The sequence below is a fragment of the Antennarius striatus genome, chromosome 6 (assembly GCF_040054535.1).
Source record: "Antennarius striatus isolate MH-2024 chromosome 6, ASM4005453v1, whole genome shotgun sequence".
Taxonomy (NCBI): domain Eukaryota; kingdom Metazoa; phylum Chordata; class Actinopteri; order Lophiiformes; family Antennariidae; genus Antennarius; species Antennarius striatus.
Window position 1 is genome coordinate 22666939 of NC_090781.1, and position 23517 is coordinate 22690455.

Genomic DNA, 23517 nt, shown 5'->3' on the forward strand with positions numbered 1-23517 from the left:
GATGGGCAGCTTTGTTTCAACAAGATAATCCATAATTTGAATATAATGTTCAAGATGACAGCAACAGTTACTTCTATGATCACGTGACAGTTTTGGATATTTTAAGCATTTATGACTATCCAATAAATAGATGTTCATTTTATCAGATAAAAATCAACTGAAATCAGGCATTTAAAACTGGCTTCACTGCAAATGGACACACAAATTTAACGTTTTATGGAATATTTAAAGGTTTTCCTACAGTGCTTGTGGAACAGAGAAGGAGATAAACCGATGGTCACTGGAGAGCCTCCTTGTTACTGCTGCGATTGTTGCAGTGATGCCAAATGTTTGCCAAAACTCGCTCCTGGCGTGTCACAGCACTGAAGTCCATCGACTTTAATCGAGGCAGAGCAGAAATCACACGATCCCTAAATGCATGAAAAAACTATTAATACTTGCAAACTAAATAGTTATCATGCATTTTCTATATGAATATACATAATATCCTGTTGAATGTTGAAGTCTAGGTTTGAAAACTATTAAAGTTGAACTTCTTTCTTCTTCAGTGGTGCCAAATACATTCATAAATCAAATTACTTGGAATGGAAAATGACAAATCAGTATGGTGGACTTGACTTCTAACCAGCTGCCAGTGTTGTTAAGTGGGCTAGAACATGAAATAGGAGCTGGGTCTGTATTTAACCACCTGTTGCAACGTTATGAACCTACATGTTAACCATTTGTGTCTCATAGATGCATAAAACTGTTGCTATTGCACTCTTGCAACAATTTAAAACCTCAATCTATACTGATTTTTTTTAAAAATTCTAATAAACCACCACCATCACTGTACTGTATTCCTTTGTGTTTTATCAAAAAGAAATACAAAACACCAGCTGAGAACAAAATCATCGTGTTCACAAACATTTCGCTGATAGGAGGAGTGTGAAGTTAATTATGTGAGGGTAAGTTTTGTCACCTGTATGCCTTGTTATTTTCTATGAGATTTCCATGTAGGGTGATGGTGTGTAGATGAGGTAGCGCTCCCAGCCGGTTGACCTCTGACTGAACAAAAATGCTGTTGCCGTGAAGATACAACACACGCAGTTCACTTAGCTCACAGAAAACCTGGAATACATGGATGCACATATTACAGGTTTATATTGCAAGGAAGCTGGCATACTAATGGCAACTGGCATACATACTACTAGACAGGAAAAGGAAAATTTTACTTGATCTATATGTGAGATTTTGTTGAAGGACAGGTCCAGCCAGGCGAGCTGTGATGGCTCAGCCAGGAAGTGTGTAATAGTCTTCTGGAGGCCATAGAGATCAGTGATATTGTTGTTATTGAGACGCAGGGCACGGCTTGAGTACTTCAGCTCAGAATTTCTTTTGATAGGTCGCAGGCTGCTGCTTGGTGTCTCAGTCCACGCATCTAGAATTGAAATACTGTGAATATAAATTTGTAATGTTGTTTATTGAAAAAGAAACAGGATATAATAAGGTAAACAGACCTACTAAGTTGCTGATTTGTTTAAAAGATAAGTCCACTGGAGCTCCGGACATCTTTACACCTGAAACACATTCAATCATATTCACTTTTTAAAGAATCACACATTGAAAAACACACACACACACACACACACACACACACACACACACACACACACACACACACACACACACACACACACACACACACACACACACACACACACACACACACACACACACACACTACTTGGTTATATGTATTTTGTGTATTTGAAGAAGCCTTGCATATAAACATGATATAAAATCGTATGCAGTATGCTTTTTCATTTAAAATTTTTAAAGCCATGTGGAATGGACCACGAAAGGAAGATACTGATCAGTTTACTGATCAATATCAGTAAACTGATGACTTATGAGGATTAACTCTTACCGACAGCTTAAGACAGTCGCACTACGCTTCTTATCTGATGTCCAGGAAGCCGCAATTCCATGTAGAAGAACATGTTTGAAGAAGTTGTCAACAACCCGTTTCCAGGGAAACGAACAACGTCAAGGGTTTCGAACTGAAGACTACATTTCTATGAATTATGACTTAACGCATACCGACAGGTTTCTTGAATAAAATCTATATTTAATGAATATTGAAATACTTGAATTATTGGTTATGAGACGCACTGTCAAACAATAAATTAATGTAATAAATAAAACATTAAATGTTTGTCGGAAGTTTTATTGTTTGCCATACAGGACTTCTGTTGTTATCCTTATGGTTTATGCTACAGACAAATTAAAATAGAAGTTCAACGCGACGTTAAAAAATTAAACCTCGAACGACTGATTATAATTTAATCGAAAACGTTTGAGGCGGCATCTCTCCGCCTACATCGAATCCGACAGCCCCGATGTACATAACAGCAGACTTTTTCCTTCACTTCCGTCTTCTAAACCAATCAACGTCGCCTATTTGTAGACACGTCGTTTAAATCCACACAGATTGGCTGTCCAAAGGGAGACGTTGTCGCTCACTTCCGTCCTTTAAACCAATCAAAGTGGCCTATTTGTAGACGCATCGTTTTATCCAAACGGATTGGCTGGTTCAATCTTTAGCACCCTATTTGAATTTTGCATGATTTCGCGTGGGTCTGTTTGTTTCTTAGCCTCGTTAATTTGGTACATTCAGATGATAGAGTGACTTTTCTCATCAGAGTACTAATAAATACGACACGGAAAACGTGACGTTAGCCGACATTTTGGACTTTTAAAGTAAGACTTCGTATTGAATATCACTCGTAAATTTGGAGTTAGCGCTTAGCGAATACAGTATAGATTATTACGAATTTAACAGAGCCTATCTTGTGTCACTTATTTCAGATATAAATGACTAGACACTGCTAATATTTACTTCTGCCTTAGCTTGATAAGGCTTACTGCTAACAACTGCTCACCTTTGCCTTTTTATTTACAGGTGAAAGTCCTTTTGTAATAAAAGGGCAGCCAAGATGACGATTAATTTGGGTGTTAAGGCTCTTCTTGGCTGGGTTTGTCTTTTGTTGCATTACTTTAATAGAGTGCAGTTATATTAGCCTTATTAGAAACGCTAATTCTTGATAAGATGCAACTCTCTTTTTACAGGTTAACAGTATAAAGCTGTCTGACAAAGAAGTAACTATTGATGACTTACAAGATGGGACAGTCCTACTGAAAATTGTTTCTATGCTGTAAGTAGGAGCGATGTGGAATTCTTTGTGTCAACAGAGAAAGCTCATTGAATGATGACTGCATTTTAAATGTTTAATAATCCTTCTATTTTATCTTTTTTTCCCACATTTGTGCTGTCTTAGGAAAAAGGAGCCAAACTCCTGTTCGAATAATTCCATTCATGATCGCTACAAACTCATTGCAGACTTTATTGAAAGTGAGTTCTGTAACATTACATCTACAAATATTGCTGTTTACAGTGTCGTTTCAGTTCAGACTGTGTTTTCTAAAAGGTGTTACGATCTCTGGTTTCATCTTGAAAATGCTGGGTCTGATAATTTTGACTTAGAACTTGCCGCAGGAATATCAGTGTTCAAATATTATTGTTCTTTACATTGGAAATCATGTATTCTGGACATGCATCATGGTTGACCTGACTGTGTTGAATTTGATTGGGCACTCATTTCTGTGATTTTCAGATAGAACATTTTAAATCTCTTGGGCTTTTGACCACACCCCCACATTACTGTGGGTGTGGCTTTTGCATGTTGCGTCTTTAAATGTGCCCGTAATATCAAAGCATGAAGAACACACCCTTTCTCTCGTACTGGCAGGGAGGTTGTCCTGTAAAAATAAACCTGTGTCTCTCTATTTTCTTTATCAGGGGACTGCAGATTTAATGCAGCCAAAGGTACTTCCCTGTGCTGGGACAACATAATAGATGGCACCAACCTAACAGTTCAAATTGCAAAGGTAGAAAGAAAAGAAAACAAACCAGGATAAATATACTTGTGGAGCCAGACTGACACATTCTTTGGTGTATCGCCAGGTGCTTTTGTTGCTTTTCTACCACGACATAATGAACGACCGCTGCACTCTGAACATGATGGAATGTGATATGGAGGTAAGTGTAATGATGTGTCACCACTCAATCACATGTTTTTGATCTGTTTTAATATGCATGTCTGTATCCATGTTCTTAGCGGGAGATAGCAAACCTGACTGGCAGCTTTGTGATGGAGAGCAATGGGTGTGTTTATCTGAATAATGGACTAGATGCCTATTTAGCAAAAAAGTGTAAGTCCCATCTTATTTTAATCTCTCATTTTCTTGGGATATGCCATTTTGAAAGAAATAAAATGTTTCTACATGTCACCATTTTTGTCATTTGAATAAAAGATGCATTATGTATTAAAAATAATTTCTCTTTAAACGACAGATATGCCTGTTGATCGTGATATATTGTGTCGGTCAGCAGCCACTTCATCCTCCAATTTATCACCAATCTCCTCGCTGTCAGACGGAGACTCCCCAGTGTTCCACCGCAGTCACAGAATTGCGTTTGTGGACATCCAAACTGTGGCTTCTTCCTCAGTCAGGTATCAGTGTTGATTTAAATGTGTTTTGTATAAGAAAGCAGTTTAAATCAGATTGCTGAATGTTCACTTACTTTGACTTGTGTTGTCACATCACAAAAAATAGTCTTTGTGTTTGGATGTTTTACAAATTTGTGGGATGTCGTCGTCTTTGATTCTTTAACTTTTCCTGATCTGCTTTTATTCCCACAGCAAGTCACCTCTGCAGGACATCATGAACACACCTAAATTTCAGATGAGGAAGATGCAGCGACAGATGATCAAAGAGAGAGACTACAGAGATGGGTTGGAGAGGGAGCTGTCCACCAAAGTTGCACTCATTACACAGAAAGGTACTGTGCTTTAATATTTGTATTTGAACAATTAATTTTAGTCAGATTGTGAGGAAACAGACAAACCTTAATCAGGTTTTTTTTGGCTCTTATTGGAAGAATATAAATGAAGACTGAGTGTTCAGTGAATACTGAGTATTATTGCCCCACTCCAAATACCATCTTTTAATCTACCAGCTCTAAATTGTGTTCTGGGATATGTCTGGATCAAACAGTATAATGGTTGAACATTGAGTTGTCCATGACTGAGCATCATATACTTTCATTGATGGATTGTCTTCATTATATTGGCATAATGTTTAACAGGACCCATGTTGAGGAATATGGAAAGAGTGATCCAGAATCTGAATTACTCAGTTCTGACTCAAAATGTAATTAACAGCCCTTGACCTCAGATCCAATCCTACACAAAATCTAACCAAGAGGTTGACATCTTTACAAGATACCTCATAGATGGACAGACAAGCAAAGAACCACGGATGATCACAAAGCCTCTTTCAAGGCTGATTACATTATATACTGTTGTCTATATTTTTGTTTCTCGTCACCTCAAATTTATCTTTGTGATATGCTGGTGTTTTCTTTAGAGACCCAAATTAACCAGCTGCAGTACCGCCTTGATAAGCTGAAAGAAGAACAAAATGATCGGGAGCAGGTTATCAGGGAACAAATCAATGAGCTAGAAACCAGGAACAACACGTAAGTACTGTCCAATAGAATTAAAACAACTAGTGAATTGTGTTATTTTACATTTATTTTTTACTGACAAGTCTGTTTTAAAAGAATGAGCTTTTTAGTGTCCTGGCTTCAATCATATTTTGTACATTGTAGGGGAAAGTAATTTGATATTTCTGTTGTAGGTTACAAATGCGCTTCAATGAGATTTTAAAGGAAAATAAAGACTTCAAGAGTACCTCCTCACTTATGGAGCGCAAAGTGGATGAGCTGTCAGATGAAAATGGTGCACTCTCTTCTCAGGTGATTATGAATCTTACGCAAATTTACTTGCAATTCCTTGTGTTAAATACCGTCAGGAATTAAGTGTTTGTAAATTTCACAATGAAAGAACATCCTTTACAACTGCAGAATGCAAAGTGTGCTGGTGGTGCTGTAGTTCACTCAGCACACAGAGCAATTCTGTCATATTGGAGTCATTCATCAATTGTAATATTTTTGCAGATGAGAAGCATGTGTTCTCAGCTGGTCATCTTTGAGGAAGAGGTTGGCAGGCTGACAGAGAGCCAAAAATTTGCTGAGGAAGAGTGGGGAAGAAAAACAAACCACCTGGAATCTGAACTCAACCAAGCGACCGCTCAAAAGGTCGGTAGTCTGTCCTCTCTATGATCCACAACTGCTGTTGAACTGTTTTAAAAAATCTTTGAATGATGTATGTTGTTTCCAGAACACATGAATGTACTTTTTCCACATAATCTTATGTAACTGTGTTTTGCTATAGTTTAGATGTTGTTTAAATATCACGTCACTATTATCAAAGCATAACAAAAATGTTTCGCAGTCATAATGAGTTATAGATTTTTACTTATTAATTCAGGAAATTAACATTTAATTACGAGGATTCTCCAGAATCCTTAATTGTATGATTAGTCTGTCAGGGCTAGGGTTTGACTCTAATTCACAAAGCCATGAAAAATACAAAATAATGTTGTCATAGTAGCAGTAAATGGTTTTACCGTTCTGAATGTACATTTGTTAAAATAGCATATTTATGAGTATTGTGTTAATTGAAATCCATCCTTTTCCCCTTTTTCTATGCTTACTACTTACGTTTTGGTATGACGCTAATGACAATTAATGTAATATTCCCTTTATTTTCCAGGAGTTACTGACTGAACAAATTCAGATCCTGCAAGGAAAGATTTCCTGTTTGGAAGATGAAATAAGCAGAGCCTCTGTGGAAGAAGTAGGGGAGAATATGGGGCCTATAATGGAGGTAATTGTATATAATTTAGTATTTAACTCTGCCATGGAGGTTATGTGATTTGTATTACTTGACTATTGATAAGATTGTACTGTGTAAAAGAACAAAACAAAACAGATTTATGAACTACAACCTGAAGAAAATGTCAATTTGTGCTATTTTTACTTGAACACCTAACAATCTAATGTTGATACAAAAATGAAACTTCAAATTCCAAAAACTAGCTTTCAAGATCAGTCAAGATGAGTTTTATTTTGAAAGAGTTTGATTTCTGTCTATTATGGAGGTGAATACTAGAAAATTTTGGAATTGTCAAATTTTTTTTTTAATGATCTATTTGTAATATGTAATTACTCACTGTTTGCTCTTTAACTTCCAGAAAGAAATGTATGAGACAGAAATCAGTCATTTGAAGAATGAGCTGGAGAGCGCATATTGCTCTTTAAAAAAGGCTGAGGTGGAGATTCAGGCCAAAACACAGCAGCTGGCAGTGTATCAGGAAGAAATCACTCAACAGAAAGAGCTCATGAGGCAACAGGAGCTACAAACTACAAAACTGATTCAAGCAAAGGAAGAAACTCTAGACAAGTTACAAATGGAGATCACTGAGCAAAGAGCAGTCTTTCAGCAAGAGATCCAAGATCTGAAGCTTCAACTTGAACAGGTTGAGCAGCAGAAACTTGAACAGATGTTCAGGTTACAACAGCATATTGCTGCATGTGAAAAAGAAGTAGAGAAACTAAAAGATATTAAGAAAGAGAAGGAAAACCTTCTGCACCTGGCTGAGGAAAACCTCAAAGAGCTTGAGAAAAAGCTGTCTGCCGTCCATTCCCTCTTAGCTGACAAAGACCAACAAATCAACAGCCTCAGAGGAGAAGTTGAAATTCTTTCAGATGAAACCAAAAGTCATAAGAATGAGATTCAAGCCACAGAGGAAAAGCTTGCCAAGTTACTTCAGGAGAAATCTAACGATCAAGAAATGTTTAATGTTAATATGCAGACCCTAACTGTCCAAGTGGAAGGACTTAGCTCTTCTCTCAAGCAGGCTGAACAAGAAATTCAGTTCAGGCAAGACCTACTGGCTAAAGCACAACAAGAAAATGTCCAACAAAAAGTGGAGTTCCAACAGCAGATGGTGGCTTGTGAAGAGGAGGTGCAGACATTAAACAAAGAGATACAGGAGAAAAATGAGAAGCTTATTATTCTAAAGAATGAAAGTTCTCAACAATCTGAATCACTGGAGCAACAAATAAAAGATATGAAAGGTGAAATAGAAATTCTGAATGACACTCTCCTAAAGGCTGAGGAACAAGTTCATGCTCAGGAGTGTGAGCTTGCAAAAAACACGGAAGAAAGTGCTCGCCAGATAGACATCCTACAGCGACAACTGTCTTCATCTGAGCAGAGGATAACGATCATGAAGGAGGACATCCTGACTAAAGAGGAACAAATGAACTCGCTGAAATACCAAAGTTCAGAGCAGTCAAAAATGCTAAACCAAGAAATCCATGATTTAAAGCAACGGGTTGAGTGTCTTACTTCTTCATTGAAGAATTCTGAGGAGAATTTGCTGGCCAAAGAAAATCTGTTTGCTGAGCAGCATCTACAAACCACTCAGGATATGGAGGTGCTTCAGACGCAGATGGCAGCATCTCAGAATGAGGTGAAGAGGCTAAATGAAGAGATCCATACAAAGGAGGAACAGTTCACTCTGCTAAAGACTGAAACATCTACTCGCTGTGAAATTCTACAGCAGGAGATTGAAACTCTGAAACAACAGATTAAAACCATGTCCGATTGTCTTGACATTGCAAAGGAGAAGGTTCAAACCAAAGAACATTTGATGGCCAAGCAGGAGCAGGAGAGCACTTTGCAAATTGAGGATCTTCGAAAGAACAATTCAGTTCTTGAAGAGGATGTTAACAGACTGAGAGAGGACCTCAAAATGAAAGAGGGCCAGATAAATATGTTAAAGGATGAGAGCTGCAAGGAGTCTGAAGCTCTTCACAATGAAATCCAAACTCTAAGAGAGAAAGTACAACATTTGGAAGAGTCACTGAAGACTTCAACGGAGCAGGTTCAGGATAAAGAAATCCTCCTGATTCAGAAGGAAATTGAGATATCTCAAGAGAAAGACCAATTTAAAAATTTGGCGACAACCTCTGAAATGGAGTTGAGGGAACTTAGTGAGCAGATCCAGGCTAAAGATGATCAGCTGGTCACATTAAAGAAAGAGAACTCTGTGCAATCTGACCTTCTACAGCAAGAAATAAAAAACCTGAATGATCAACTGGCTCATATGACTGAGTCCCTCTCAAAATCTGAGGAAAGGGTTGAGAGTCAGCTGGTGATGTTGAACAAACAGGAGCAGGAGAACGCTGAACAGAAGGAACTCCTTCAACGACAGTTGTCAGCTTCTGAGGATCAGGTGCAGAAAATGAAGGACGAGATCCAAGCAAAAGAAGAAGCGATGATGCTCCTGAAGACTGAAAACTCAGCTCAGTCAGATTTGCTCAATCAAGAAACACAAGATTTACAGAAAAAGGTTGAGTCTCTCAGTTCCCGACTGAAACATGCTGAAGAAGAGTTGGAATCCAAGGAAAATCTGTTTGCTGAGCAGCATCTACAAACCACTCAGGATAAGGAGGTGCTTCAGACGCAGATGGCAGCATCTCAGAATGAGGTGAAGAGGCTAAATGAAGAGATCCATACAAAGGAGGAACAGTTCACCCTGCTAAAGACTGAAACATCTACTCGCTGTGAAATGCTACAGCAAGAGATTGAAACTCTGAAACAACAGATTAAAACCATGTCCGATTGTCTTGACATTGCAAAGGAGAAGGTTCAAACCAAAGAACATTTGATGGCCAAGCAGGAGCAGGAGAGCACTTTGCAAATTGAGGATCTTAGAAAGAACAATTCAGTTCTTGAAGAGGATGTTAACAGACTGAGAGAGGACCTCAAAATGAAAGAGGGCCAGGTAAATATGTTAAAGGATGAGAGCTGCAAGGAGTCTGAAGCTCTTCACAATGAAATCCAAACTCTAAGAGAGAAAGTACAACATTTGGAAGAGTCACTGAAGACTTCAACGGAGCAGGTTCAGGATAAAGAAATCCTCCTGATTCAGAAGGAAATTGAGATTTCTCAAGAGAAAGACCAATTTAAAAATTTGGCGACAACCTCTGAAATGGAGTTGAGGGAACTCAGTGAGCAGATCCGGGCTAAAGATGATCAGCTGGTCACATTAAAGAAAGAGAACTCCGTGCAATCTGACCTTCTACAGCAAGAAATAAAAAACCTGAATGATCAATTGGCTCATATGACTGAGTCCCTCTCAAAATCTGAGGAAAGGGTTGAGAGTCAGCTGGTGATGTTGAACAAACAGGAGCAGGAGAACGCTGAACAGAAGGAACTCCTTCAACGACAGTTGTCAGCTTCTGAGGATCAGGTGCAGAAAATGAAGGACGAGATCCAAGCAAAAGAAGAAGCGATGACGCTCCTGAAGACTGAAAGCTCAGCTCAGTCAGATTTGCTCAATCAAGAAACACAAGATTTACAGAAAAAGGTTGAGTCTCTCAGTTCCCGACTGAAACATGCTGAAGAAGAGTTAGAATCCAAGGAAAATCTGTTTGCTGAGCAGCATCTACAAACCACTCAGGATAAGGAGGTGCTTCAGACGCAGATGGCAGCATCTCAGAATGAGGTGAAGAGGCTAAATGAAGAGATCCATACAAAGGAGGAACAGTTCACTCTGCTAAAGACTGAAACATCTACTCGCTGTGAAATTCTACAGCAGGAGATTGAAACTCTGAAACAACAGATTAAAACCATGTCCGATTCTCTTGACATTGCTAATGAAAAGATTGAAGCCAAAGAACATTTGATGGCCAAGCAGGAGCAGGAGAGCACTTTGCAAATTGAGGATCTTAGAAAGCACAATTCAGTTCTTGAAGAGGATGTTAACAGACTGAGAGAGGACCTCAAAATGAAAGAGGGCCAGGTAAATATGTTAAAGGATGAGAGCTGCAAGGAGTCTGAAGCTCTTCACAATGAAATCCAAACTCTAAGAGAGAAAGTACAACATTTGGAAGAGTCACTGAAGACTTCAACGGAGCAGGTTCAGGATAAAGAAATCCTCCTGATTCAGAAGGAAATTGAGATTTCTCAAGAGAAAGACCAATTTAAAAATTTGGCGACAACCTCTGAAATGGAGTTGAGGGAACTTAGTGAGCAGATCCAGGCTAAAGATGATCAGCTGGTCACGTTAAAGAAAGAGAACTCTGTGCAATCTGACCTTCTACAGCAAGAAATAAAAAACCTGAATGATCAACTGGCTCATATGACTGAGTCCCTCTCAAAATCTGAGGAAAGGGTTGAGAGTCAGCTGGTGATGTTGAACAAACAGGAGCAGGAGAACGCTGAACAGAAGGAACTCCTTCAACGACAGTTGTCAGCTTGTGAGGATCAGGTGCAGAAAATGAAGGACGAGATCCAAGCAAAAGAAGAAGCGATGACGCTCCTGAAGACTGAAAGCTCAGCTCAGTCAGATTTGCTCAATCAAGAAATCCGAGGTTTAAAGACACAGATGGAGGCACTTGGTGTATCGCTAAGGAAGGCAGAAGATGATATGCAATCAAAGGAAAATCTGTTTGCTCAACAGAAATTAGAATATACTCAGCAGACGGAAGAACTCATAAACCAACAAGATAAACAATTGGAGAATTTGCAGAAGCAGATTTATTCGCTTGAAGAGGAGATTCCAAAGCTGAAAGCATCTCAGAGTGAGAAAGAGGGTCTCCTTCTAAAGACCGAGGAGAAGCTTCGTACCCTCCAGACAGAGTTTTCTGCTGTCAACACACTCCTGGCTGACAAAGACAATAGCCTGAACACTCTCAGAGAGGAGGTTGCTGCCCAAGCAAACTTGGTTCAAAAAGCAAATGAAGAAGCTGCAGCCAGTGAAAAGTTTCTGGCTGAGACATCAAATGAAAAATCCAAACGCATCGATTCTCTTCAACATGAAATCCAGGTCCTGAAATTAGAGGTGGAAACTATTTCTCAGAATCTTGTGGCTAAAGAGCAGGCGTTACTTCATACTCAAGAAGAGTCTGCAAAGGAGCTAGACCTCCTACAGCAGCGACTTGTCTCATTAAATGGAGATAGACAATCTGCAGAGGAGTTGCAGGTTGCAACTTCTAAGGAAATGGAGGCTGTTGTTCAGGAAAAACAAGAAATGATGGTGAAGATAGTCCAGGTGGAAATGGATAAGAAATCTCTGGAGAAACAACTTGAATCCATGGTCTTAGAGAAGGATAGACTTGCTCAAGCCAATCTGATTATAGAGAGGGAGAACATGGCCTCCCATAAACGGAAATCATTGCTACAGCAGGAGTTGGAAGTAATGAAGAAAGAGAAACTCTTGGAAGAGAGACATAAAGCTGAGGAGATGGAGATTTTAAAGAGAGACCTGCAGGAACAGCTCTCGGCTAAATCGGAGGCTGCAGAACACTACAAGGCTCAGGTTAGTGGGACTACAAATGATGATTGCAACACATAACACAGTTAAGCTTCACCTTTTTGTAATGTCAAATTGAATTCCAGTCACAATGGTTACATGTCTTCAGATATATAATTTCTTGTTTCATCACCATCCCTCAGATGGACAAGGCAGTCAATCATTACAACAGCAAGAAGCAGCTTCTTCAAGAAAGTGAAGAAAAGGTGTTTGAACTCACGCATTCCCTGGAGGTCAAAGAGCGCGAAGTTAAGGCTGTTACCATGGAGAACAAGCTGCTTCAACTTGATCTGGACAAGGCCCAGACCAGTGAGAAGAGGCTTATGAGCATGGTGGCCAGTTTGGAGGCACAGGTTGGTATTGTTTCTGAAGCGTGAGCATGAAAACACGTGATCATCTTGATTCTTGATGATCCTCCAGCAGTCTAAAAACGAAGGAAACTTTTAAGGTGAATATTACAGTATGCAATTGTTTTGCTGCATTTACATCCTAACCTTCATCTGTTTACCTTTAGCTGGCTTTTGCTGACCATAACCTGCGTGCACAAAATAAGATTCATGGTAATGACCAAAGCGGAACAGAGTCGTGCTATTTGGAAGTTCCTGACGCACGTTCTGGTGTTCACACGAGAGCACAAGTGAGGAGGGAGATTAGCTCTGACAGCCTGGACCAAAGCTCTTTGGAAGATTCTTTGAACACCACAAGGTAATATTCATTATCTCTGATGAACATCAGGAAATTGTAATGTCCTTCTTTTCACCTAATTGGTTTTTGTATTTCTTTATTTTCAGCAATCTAAATGAAATTTGCATTGTTTTCTCTTTCAAGGACTTTTTATTGTCACTATAGCATTCCTCAAAGTTTCCTATTGTCTTGCTTAAAGAGCGAACAAGACTGAAATAAATCCGTGGAGCAAAAAAAGTATTGAAAATCTATAATTGTAATCTAACACAACTCTTGTTGCACTTTGACAGAAAACTTTCTGCTCCCGATGAGTCAAGCACTCCGCTTGTTCGCAGTTCAGAGCGCCTGGCTGCAAAACGCCTGAAAGCTGAGTCACTGGAAACTCTTTACTTCACACCTATAAATAACAGGTAGAGGACACAGTTTGGTATTTATTTTGTTATTTCAAAGAAAAGCCATTTTTGGGATTTTTTTTTTAAAATCTTTGAACCTGAGTGTTGGATGTCTTCTTTGTACAGTAAACTGATAATGAACAGTGTGGCTTGTAGCTCTACATTACATAGGGATAGGGGCTCATACAATTTGGGTTGATTTTTAGCAATTTTTTCCTGAGAAATTGAAAATACTTTTGATAAGATTTCATTTTGGGTTTTTTTTACTAGTATACTAGCTTTACTACTAGTTTACTTTTTTTACTACTTGTTCACTAGCTATTAGGCGGTTTCTGAAATCCAGTGTCTTATCAGGTGTTCAAGATATTTTTAAGAACTGAGGGGTTCTCGCTATTCTTTCCATGTTTTCTCCATTATATTGTAACCCTGTTATTGATATTTTTCTTTTTTCCATCACCAGGGCCGGTAAAGAGCGAAAAATGGAACTTTCTTCTACACTAAAAAATCCAACTTCATCTATCAAACGACGTAGAACCACACAGGTTATTAACATCACTATGACAAAGGTGGAGGAAAGTCACTTATACACTTAATGACTTGTGTTGCATGTTCACTATGGGTTGTGTATTGTATTATTGGTACTTATGTTTAACTGGGTGATTTTAACTAACATGATAAAATGGTCTGTGCATTATAACTAAACCATAATGCTTGAAACTGTCTTTATGAACCTTTCCCACACTCACTTCATAATTTTTGTAATTTTTGGTAAACTCTGATGCGTAGAAAACCCCAGGTGCCAGTGAGGATGATGACACGTTCTACAGTCTGGCCCCAGCTCGCTCCCAGCCAAACCTCTCCACTGCAGACTCTAAACGGCCGGTGTCTATGGAGCTGTTCAACACCCCTGCAGGAAGATCTGGCGCTGCCAGTGACCAGCTGATCGGTCTTCCAGGGTACAGACGGAGTACAGTCCATTCACAGCGTAAGTAGTTCCTGGACTTACTCACAGGAGGTTTTAGTGAATGAAGAAGTTGACCGAACTGAGACAAACACTGGTAAATAAATTAAATGTCCTTTTAGCATTTATAAGTGCAAATTATTATGTTAGTTGAGCGTTAATGAGTCATCTTAGCTATAAACACCAGAAGATATCATCTCAATACTGAAACACTTTATTATAATTGATCATGTAGACACAAAAAAATATGTTGCAGCTAAAGAGCAGAGACTCAAATGGCAGAATGCAAAATGAATGATTGAGGTTTATGTTACAGTCCTACTAATAGGTAAAATAGAAATTTATCACAATATTGTAGATAAAATTGCTAACAAGTGAGGTGCTTTTAACTTGCCCACATCTGTTTGTCTTCAGCCACAAGCACATTCTGTGTGGGAGCAGAAAACGAGCCAGAGAACACCCCTGAGGACTGGATGCGGATTGCTGAGCTCCAGGCCAGGAACAAGGCCTGCCTTCCTCATCTGAAGAGCAGCTACCCTGTGGAATCTGATGTTAGTAGACAGCATTCATCTGCACACACTCAATTTCTAGTCAAACAAGGATGCATATGAAAATATCAAGCACACACAGAATTGTTACAAGTGCAGCTTTTAAAGCTTTTTTAACTTAAAAAATGTCACGTTTTTTTGACCTTCTTTCTTTACCAATAATTTAATGAATATCCTTTTGTCTGTTCTTCTAGCATTGCCGTGGCAATGCATTCTTTTTCACAGATGAAGAACTCCGTACTGGTGACCCATCTGACACCATCCGTCGGGCATCCATGATGCCCGGCCAGCTGCAAGACTCTCTCACCTCCCATCGACACTCTCTCATGATGGGACAGACAGGCACTCGTTCTCATCGTTTGTCCTTGATGCCGGGCCAGCTTCCGTCAAAAACTGTCAGCGCTGCTCAGTTGAAGAGCCCAAAAGGTGCAAAGAGGTCGTCGTCTACGGTGTCTCTCCATCAATTTTCACCTGAGGTTGGTTTGAATTAATATGAATAGGGACATGCCATGTGTTGATTCACAGAATCACGTAAAATTATTAATCTAACCTTATGAAACTCACAGAAAAAAGTCAAGGCCAGCTGCTTCCCTCGTCCACTCACTCCTAAAAACAAGAATGTGATCACTGGACCTTCGAGCTCTCAGCTCCGCCCCACCCTCAGTCCAGTGAGTCTAATAATTTTACATTTTTAAAGAAAAATGTGGACATGCCCATGCATTCATGCCTATTATGTACTATTAAGCATGAATAACAATTTCATTTTTATTACCCCTTCAGGCTAGCCGAAGGCAGTCGATGATGTTTACTATTGACAACACACCTAAAAGCAACAGCTATTTAAAGAAAGGGCTGAACAAACTACGCAGCTCCACCCGCAAGTCTCCGGCCAAAAACGCAAAGAAGTTGTCTGTGCAGGATTCCCAAGAAAACATTCCTTCAAGAAATCCTAAATCTGCAGCTGGACGAGTGGGCAGAATCGGCAGCTCCAAGTCTCCCCTGGCTACCAAAGGACAGAAGAACTCTCCACGAGTCACCAGCAGGTCTGCAAAGTCTCCTGGACTCACCGCTAGTGCTCGCAAGGTACCAAACCCATTCAGCCTTTCACAGGGTGCACCTAAATAATCATTTATAAGGGAGCGTAGATGCTGATTCAATTAAAACTTCTTTTTTTTAGTTTTAATTGTTGCCAGAGAGGATGCAATATTTGGATTCTGCCATGACAAACCATGTGAGATATGTCAATAATCTTGGTTTTATTTATTTACTGTGGTGTTAAATGTGGTGGATTGATTACTTGGTCATTCAGTCACTGAAGTTGGTAAAAGCAGTTTGTGCTGTTTTTAAAAAATATTTTTATTTAAAAATGTGCATTGAGTTTGTCTTCTTTTAAAGAACAAACATGTTTGTTACATTTCTAGAGTCAAAATATCAACAATACATTTGTGTCATTTTTATAGTACAGTACCATTCACTGCAATGCTATAACGCAGAAAATTATTAGTACAAACTGCTGGGGATTTATTTTTTGTTGGTGTCTTCACTGATTGAGCTAATGTGGTGCATGATGGTGCTTGAGAGCTTTAAAACGTGGCATGAGTTAACAGGAAATAATAAAAAATTACCTGAGCACCTGTTTAAAATCTTCAGTGATCAGCCTTTAACAATAATTTTATTTTAATTCAGTCAGAAGTGTTTAGTTTCTTCTCTCTTGTTGGTTGTTGGTTCTCACATTCAGTCATTACACTCAGCGGATTCATTTGTCATTTCATATCTGTCAAACAACATTTTGACATTTTACTTAATGTCATTATGAATTTAGAGAAATGTGTCTGCAAGCTTTGATTTATTTATTTTTTTCCACAGATGATGAGGAGAGTGAAGATATGAGAACTGATTCCCAAATTGTAGATTGACTACAGCGCTTCATCTTTTAATTTTTCTAAAGTGGGATCTAATTTTATTGTTGTCCTTCAGGACCTTTTACAGCTTTGTCTTGATCTACTTGTATTTCTTCATTTTCATTGTATTATATTTCCATGTGTCAATAAAAATCTTCAAATGAATGAGTAAAACCCTCCTTAATGTACCACCAAGTGATTACCAGAGCTCTTTCATTGTGAATATAACTCATGAATGTTCCAAATAATCTCAGAGTGATCTTCATTTTCAAAACTTTCAAATTTTATTGACATCTCGCCACATAAATACTTCCGAAAGCATCACTGCCAGTGAGGATGGAATTTAGCAGCACCTCCCAGTATGCTGTGTGCTGTGCCACAGCTTGGTCTCTGAATCAAAAATGTATTTTTGCTGAAGAACACGGTCATGTGCTTCCAGAGAAAATTAACTCACCAAATAAATTACGACAGTTAATCTCTAGCACATAATTTTCGTTTTGGCTCCATTTGCTCACTTTTTGGATTGAAATAATCTTTTGATAGATCCGGTCCTCAGCATCTTCAAAAATGCGGAAAACGCTTTTATTTTGAAAAATCAGGAAGTTGCTGTTGCAAACCGGAAGTTGAAGCTAACCTGACTACCGTATTTTAAACTTTCGATTTAGTAGTCCAGTGTCCAACGCCGCGTGTCGAGCTGGTTATGCTAGCTGTAGCAGAAATGTTAGACTTGGTCATAACTTGGAAAAGTTACGCTGTTGTGATCAAATGACGTTTGTTTGTGATACGAAGTTATGGAGGAAGATTTATTTTGAACTTATTCTCCTGTTTGGCCTTTCACTGCTCCGACATGGAGGCGGAGACTGTGGCAGGAACGTGAGTGTTCGATTAGCTCTCTGTAATTCGGTAGTGTGTTTACACGTATATGTGCGCGTATACGATGCTAATTCGGCATATATTCACTAATACCACAAAAGACAAAATATACATATTTTCACATGTAACCTACTCTATTATAATTGGATATAATTGAATACCGGATACACTGAACTAATTGAAAACCATCTTTAGGCAGAGGAATGAAGAGAACAAGTGGGAGAGGCCACCTTCCAGCTATGGATCAATGAAGACTGACAGTGATGATGACGTGGACGTGGAGGTGGACGTGGAGGTGGACGTGGAGGTGATCCCGGCATGTGTTTCTCTGTCTCCTGTGGCTCAGCCACAGGCGGCTGCCCAAGAGAATGCAGGGTACTGTGATGTCATTGTTTTTAACACAGATGCAATGTTATCTTTGCCTTTCTCATATATGACCCAAAACACCAAAGCTGAAAACTTTGTGTCCTACATTAAAGAACTGACAATTTCCAATATGCGTAGTTGAATTGTGTAACTGTTAGGTATATGTGCACAGAGCAGCACATGCCACTAATAAAAATGCAAAGCTATCTTATTATCTCCATACTGTATATACACCAATCTGGTATACTTATTCATTTTAGCTGTAGTTTCTATTGCTGATGTTTTTGTGATTCAGCCAAAATGTTAAAAATACATGTCCAACCTTAATTATCTTTAGTAATAGCTGGAATAGTCCACTGTGTTATTTTCTAGATTTTGGTTTGCTTTCAGTTGTGTACAACATGCTAATTCTAGATCGACTAAATGTCTAATTTTTTTTTGCAAGGCTTCAGATTTGTCGATCAGACTCTCCCGATACGCTGTACACCACGACGTCGCAGCAGACCAAGCCACCGGGAGCTGTTCTCATTGACACCAGGTGGAAAGCAAGGATACACACACACACATGCACCATGTCTTTAAAAGTCTTAAAACTTGTGAGAGAGATGGGAGAGAATTCAGGTTGTATTTACATTTTTGTTTATGGTAAATTCCAAAACAACAGTATTTACTATTTTTAAGAAGCGCTTAACCCTAGACAACCCACACCCATTTATCCTTACAGGAAAATTATGTGGGTTATACCACAGACCAAGTGGACCATATAGAACACATTTCTGAAGTTTTTTCAGAACAATAAAACTTAGTTTTATTATTATTTTATATTATTTTATTACCATTTTGGAGAGATCACTTTCTGTCACAGACTCTTGACTGTCACATGGTCATGATACCAGGATGTTGAGTATACGTTGCTTAGGGACTTAATGAGTTAAAATCAGACATAAAGCTTTATAACGAAGAGACAGACATTCAAAGTGCGTGTGACACTGATGTCACTGTGGGTCCTCTCGGGTTAAGGTGGATGTTGCAAAGAGTTTCATCTACAGCATACATTTCATTCTTTTGCTTAAATTTGAGTTTGGATGATGTTTTCATTGCGATTCATAGTCATGGGGAATCTTTTGTTTAGGTCACCTGACCTTGATGACTTATCGGAAAATGATGAGGAAATTATGCAGGATGTTGTAGTGGCTTCTTCACCAGAACCATGTGGTGCCCCCCCAGACGAGACAAACCAGTTATACGATAACTGCCATACTGGTAGATTACACGCAGAACAGGACCTGCCCCACGTGTTCAAGGTTGGTCCATGATGTCTAAACTCATGTTTACAAAGTTGTTTTGATGTTTTTAAATGAGTTATAAATGTATTTACATAATATTTAATGAATTTTCATGAATCATAATTTCTCCAAAAGTTAATAATTTCATTACTTATATAAATGTGCTTTTAGTGGTTTTCTCCATTTTTCAAATTATTCTACAAATACTGTTTTAGCATAATAAGATAATAACTTAAGTCTTTTTGTCTGCAGACTATCCAGAATATTGTGGATCGCCTAACCATTGAAGAGCGATGCAATTTTCTACTGTTGCTTCGCCAACATAAAGGACTAACCCTTCAACAGGCAATGGAAGGAGACAGTCTGGATATTGTGGATAGGATCCTGGAGAACTTTGGTAAGAAAACATAGTGAATGATGACAACATAGATGAAGATTACCAACCAAATTTTGACTTTTGGTATGGTGGATGTGAAGTGAAAAAGTGAAATATTAATTTGCAGTAGTAGTGCTAAAATGCAGGAGGATACAGACTTGTATGCACATATTGTGAATGATTACATGCTGCTTTAGGTCATTTAAAATTCTGTTCTGCAGGCCAGGACGATTCTCTGGTGTTTACAATAAGAGCCCTGGAAAATATCAAGAAGAAAACAGAAGCAACTGAACTACAGAATCAATGCAGGAGAGGTGAGTGGACACTGGTATTAACAACTGCTGGGATTTATTGGTTAACTCTTAGTTTTGTGGTGAAGTTATGATGTACATTTGCTATACAAATGATTTCCTTTGTCACCTTTTTTTTTGAGAGTCTATAGTATTGCCATGCACAGCCTTAAATGGAACAAAGCTTTACACAAAGAAAATGATCATGAATTTGATAGACACAAAGGAAAACAGTCTTTTGTATGTTGTCAACTGGTTGTAATCAGCCCACATTAGTCTATATATCAAAAGAATAAATGCTGCCACTTACAAAGATGAAGAAAATGTTCAACCTTGAAGCCTTGGTAGCAACCCCACCATGATATGATGTTAGCGTTTGCAGTGTGAACAGTTCCTGGGTTTTGGTAGAATTGTTTTTACTTAGTTTCCAAGCAAAACTGACTACTTTAAATTTCTAATTTTCTCCACCACCAGCACTGATCCGTTCTCAACTGAAGGAATATTTTATCAGAAAATACAAAATCATCCGTGAAGGGGTTGTTCAACCTGGAAAGCTGAGACGTCTGGATGACGTCTACGTGGAGCCCCAGATTTCAGTTTATGATCATGGAGGAGTTGTAGCGTTGCATGAGCGTAGCCCCCACCCTCCTTCACCTCTCCGTGGCTTCAGTGGCGACACCTTTGTTGGTGTGAACGATCTCTTCCGGCTACGGAACAGTGATGGCGGACTGGTGAGGACGGCGTTGACCACTGGGATCCCAGGAATTGGAAAGACTGTCTCTGTGCGGAAGTTCTGTCTCGACTGGGCAGAAAAACGGTCCAATAAGGTGAGTCAGCAAACAAAGGTTTCAGTATTCTATTTTACTTGACATTATGTTGTAGATCAAGTAGAAAATAATTTGAAGGTAAAACTTTTAACTTTTATATCAATAGTTTTGTCAAATAAAATGTATCTGAAATGTGTGCCTCACAATTGATGAAACATTCAAATCACATTTCATAAATTTGTTTTCGCAATTACTTTTATTTTTTTAGAGGGATGTTCTGACACAATTTTTCTCTTCTCAGGATCTGCAGTTCGTCATCACACTGTCATTCCGAGATCTCTGGTTTTTGCGAAGCAGTGGCTCTGCAACACAGAAGATGTCCATCATGGAAGTGATTGGATTTTTTTATCCCGAGTGCAAAGGAATAAAATACTTGGAGGAAGAAGACTGTAAATTTCTGATCATAATGGACTCGTTTGATTGTTACAAAGCTCCTCTAGACTGGGAGGTATTCTATCTGCATACCTTCTCACATTTACCATCAAAGCTATGCTGAATTGTTGATGAGAACAAATCATGAGGATTGATACTAAACTGATGACAAGAAACTGATAACCTTGTAATTGTTAATCTTTTCTTTTCGTTCTCCAGAATACTCCAGTGATAAAAGACAATCACACCAGAGCACACACCGACGTCCTGATTGTAAATGTCATCCGGGGCACCGTGCTTAGTGGTGCCCGGGTCTGGATCTTGGGGAGACATGCGGCGGTCTCACAAATCCCGTGCCAGTACATAGACGTTGTCACAGAAATACAGGGCTTCAGGTGTGTGGAAATGAATGTGTGTGTCAGGTTTAATTACGCGTATCATTGTGTTTAACATTTGTTGTTGACTGGGTTCACATTCCGACCCGAAAGTATTCAGATCTTATCCGATAATAATGCAGAAACTGTAGAGCAACTGATTTGTTTCAGTCCCATTTGTCTTTGTTTTCCCTCGTTCTCCAGCGATGAGATGAAGGACGACTACTTCACCAAACGCTTCCATGATGAGGAGCTAGCAAGAAAGATTGTGACACATTATAAACGTCTTCCGATGCTCATCGCCCTCGCTCGCCAGCCCTTTGTCTGCTGGGTAGTCGCCACTGTCTTTGAGCGATATTATCGTTGCCGGAGCTACGGATTGCACCCCCCCAGGCTGACACCATTCTACATCAATGTTTTGATTTATCAGACCAATCGCAGGCTGCAGATCTACGATGGAAAGGGGGCAGATGACCTGGTAACATTCATCGACTTCATTCACTTTGTTTTTTTCAGATATCAAAAAAGAGTAAAATAGTATAAGACCATCAGTATTGTCAATATTTGGATTTTTTTAATACAAGAATCCTTTTCTGGTTTTTATTTGGATTTTACAAGCAGACGTTTAGTAGTTTAGAAATTACATTTTAATTTAGAGATATTAGTGTCATGATCATATGGAAATCAGTTTGTCAGAGTTAACTTGGATTCAACCCCTTGATTGATCTTTGATGACACAGTATTTTGTTTGTGATATTTTTTTCAAATCCACCTTCACATCCCATTATTAGGCATTCTGGTACTGCTATAGACTATACTACTGTTGGGACTATAGCCTGTAGTCCCAAACAGCAGCCTGCCTGTGAATATCTGAATGACAGAAAATCATTAAAAACCAAAAATTGAACTTACAGTAATGAGTTTTGGAAGTTCAAAAATAATCCCAGTTATCAGAAGGAGCTGATCTTCAGCAACTGAGTTGTGCCTCTTCTTTTCCCTCAGAAATGGTTCAGTGAGGACAAGCAGCTGCTGCTCAACATGGGGAAGATGGCCTTTAAAATGCTGGAGAGGAAGACCCGTGTGTTCTATGAAGCAGACATGAATGAGTTCGGTCTGAAGTTAACAGAGGTGGCTGTGTTTTCAGGCATCTGCACTGAAGAGCTCCTCACTGCAGACACAGACGGGAGGAGGACATTCCGTTTCATACACTTCAGCTTTCAGGTGAAAGGCCCAGCAGCAAATTTATTAATGGATAAGAATCAATTTGCTTTACATTATATTTATATTTGCTAACATTTTAACAATTTTCATTAAAAATCCTAATGCATAAGAGTATAACACTTTAAAATGAGAATAATTCCAATCCTTCAGTTTTAATTTGATGTATTCAGGGCATCAGTAGCATCAGTAGACAGATTTAATATATAGATATGGATCTTTAATAAGAGCTATGTTGATGCTTGGCTAAATAGAGACTCATTCCCCAGAGGAGTGCTGTAAAACCACTCTGTCTTCTCTTCTTCAGGAGTTCATGGCCGCTCTGTATGTCTTCATAGTGTTTCGCTGTGATTCTCAGAACGTTCTGGGCTCCAGCATGTTGGCCAAGTTATTCAAACCAAAAGATCAGATCAAATCAACACAGTCCCTGGTCCAGTGTGCCGTGGAGCGAACTCTGTGGCCCCCACTTGGTCACTATGACATGTTCCTTCGCTTTCTGTGTGGCTTACTTTCGCCGCAGTGCCACAACAAGCTGCTTTGTGGATTCTTCTATCCACACAACATACCAAAGATAAGTGGACTGGCTGAGGCACAGAGGGTGCTGGAGAAGGCGATAGAAACTGCTCAAGGAAAAAATAGTGACGGAGTGGAAAACTTAGTGGAATGCCTTCGAGAAATGACCCAGGAAGACGCATGAATTGTGGACTTCATGT

General features: G+C 39.0%; 3 protein-coding genes across 4 annotated transcripts; 2 read left to right on the top strand and 1 right to left on the bottom strand.

Moving 5' to 3' along the window:
• Positions 1-60: 60 nt before the first annotated feature.
• Positions 61-14271, bottom strand: lrrc51 (leucine rich repeat containing 51). 2 transcript variants are annotated; one of them, XM_068317589.1, is made up of 6 exons: positions 14159-14271; positions 4628-4777; positions 1500-1559; positions 1215-1420; positions 962-1110; positions 61-410 (listed from the first exon to the last, which is right to left on the bottom strand). In XM_068317589.1, exons 3-6 carry the CDS (start codon positions 1549-1551, stop codon positions 278-280), a joined length of 540 nt encoding a protein of 179 aa, XP_068173690.1. In that variant the 5' UTR covers positions 1552-1559; positions 4628-4777; positions 14159-14271; the 3' UTR covers positions 61-277. The 2 variants fall into 2 exon arrangements, with proteins under 2 accessions (XP_068173690.1, XP_068173692.1); XM_068317591.1 differs by lacking the exons at positions 4628-4777; positions 14159-14271 and adding an exon at positions 1910-2012.
• numa1 (nuclear mitotic apparatus protein 1) lies at positions 2979-17209 on the top strand. Its single transcript, XM_068317588.1, is given in 25 exon segments — positions 2979-3017; positions 3112-3197; positions 3321-3394; positions 3842-3930; positions 4007-4081; positions 4161-4254; positions 4397-4556; positions 4746-4885; positions 5473-5584; positions 5746-5863; positions 6065-6205; positions 6723-6836; positions 7204-11106; positions 11416-11647; positions 11864-12342; positions 12480-12689; positions 12851-13041; positions 13311-13442; positions 13873-13978; positions 14199-14397; positions 14788-14924; positions 15116-15397; positions 15488-15589; positions 15702-16004; positions 16788-17209. Coding segments are annotated over 25 exon segments (7542 nt in total). The 3' UTR covers positions 16812-17209.
• Positions 17210-17471: 262 nt separating this feature from the next.
• Positions 17472-23508, top strand: nlrc3l (NLR family, CARD domain containing 3-like). The gene is made up of 12 exons (XM_068316537.1): positions 17472-17695; positions 17891-18070; positions 18507-18599; positions 19194-19365; positions 19600-19744; positions 19945-20037; positions 20488-20840; positions 21082-21288; positions 21432-21607; positions 21791-22064; positions 22589-22807; positions 23112-23508. The coding sequence occupies exons 1-12, from the start codon at positions 17670-17672 to the stop codon at positions 23499-23501; spliced, it is 2328 nt and encodes a 775-aa protein (XP_068172638.1). The 5' UTR covers positions 17472-17669; the 3' UTR covers positions 23502-23508.
• Positions 23509-23517: the final 9 nt, after the last annotated feature.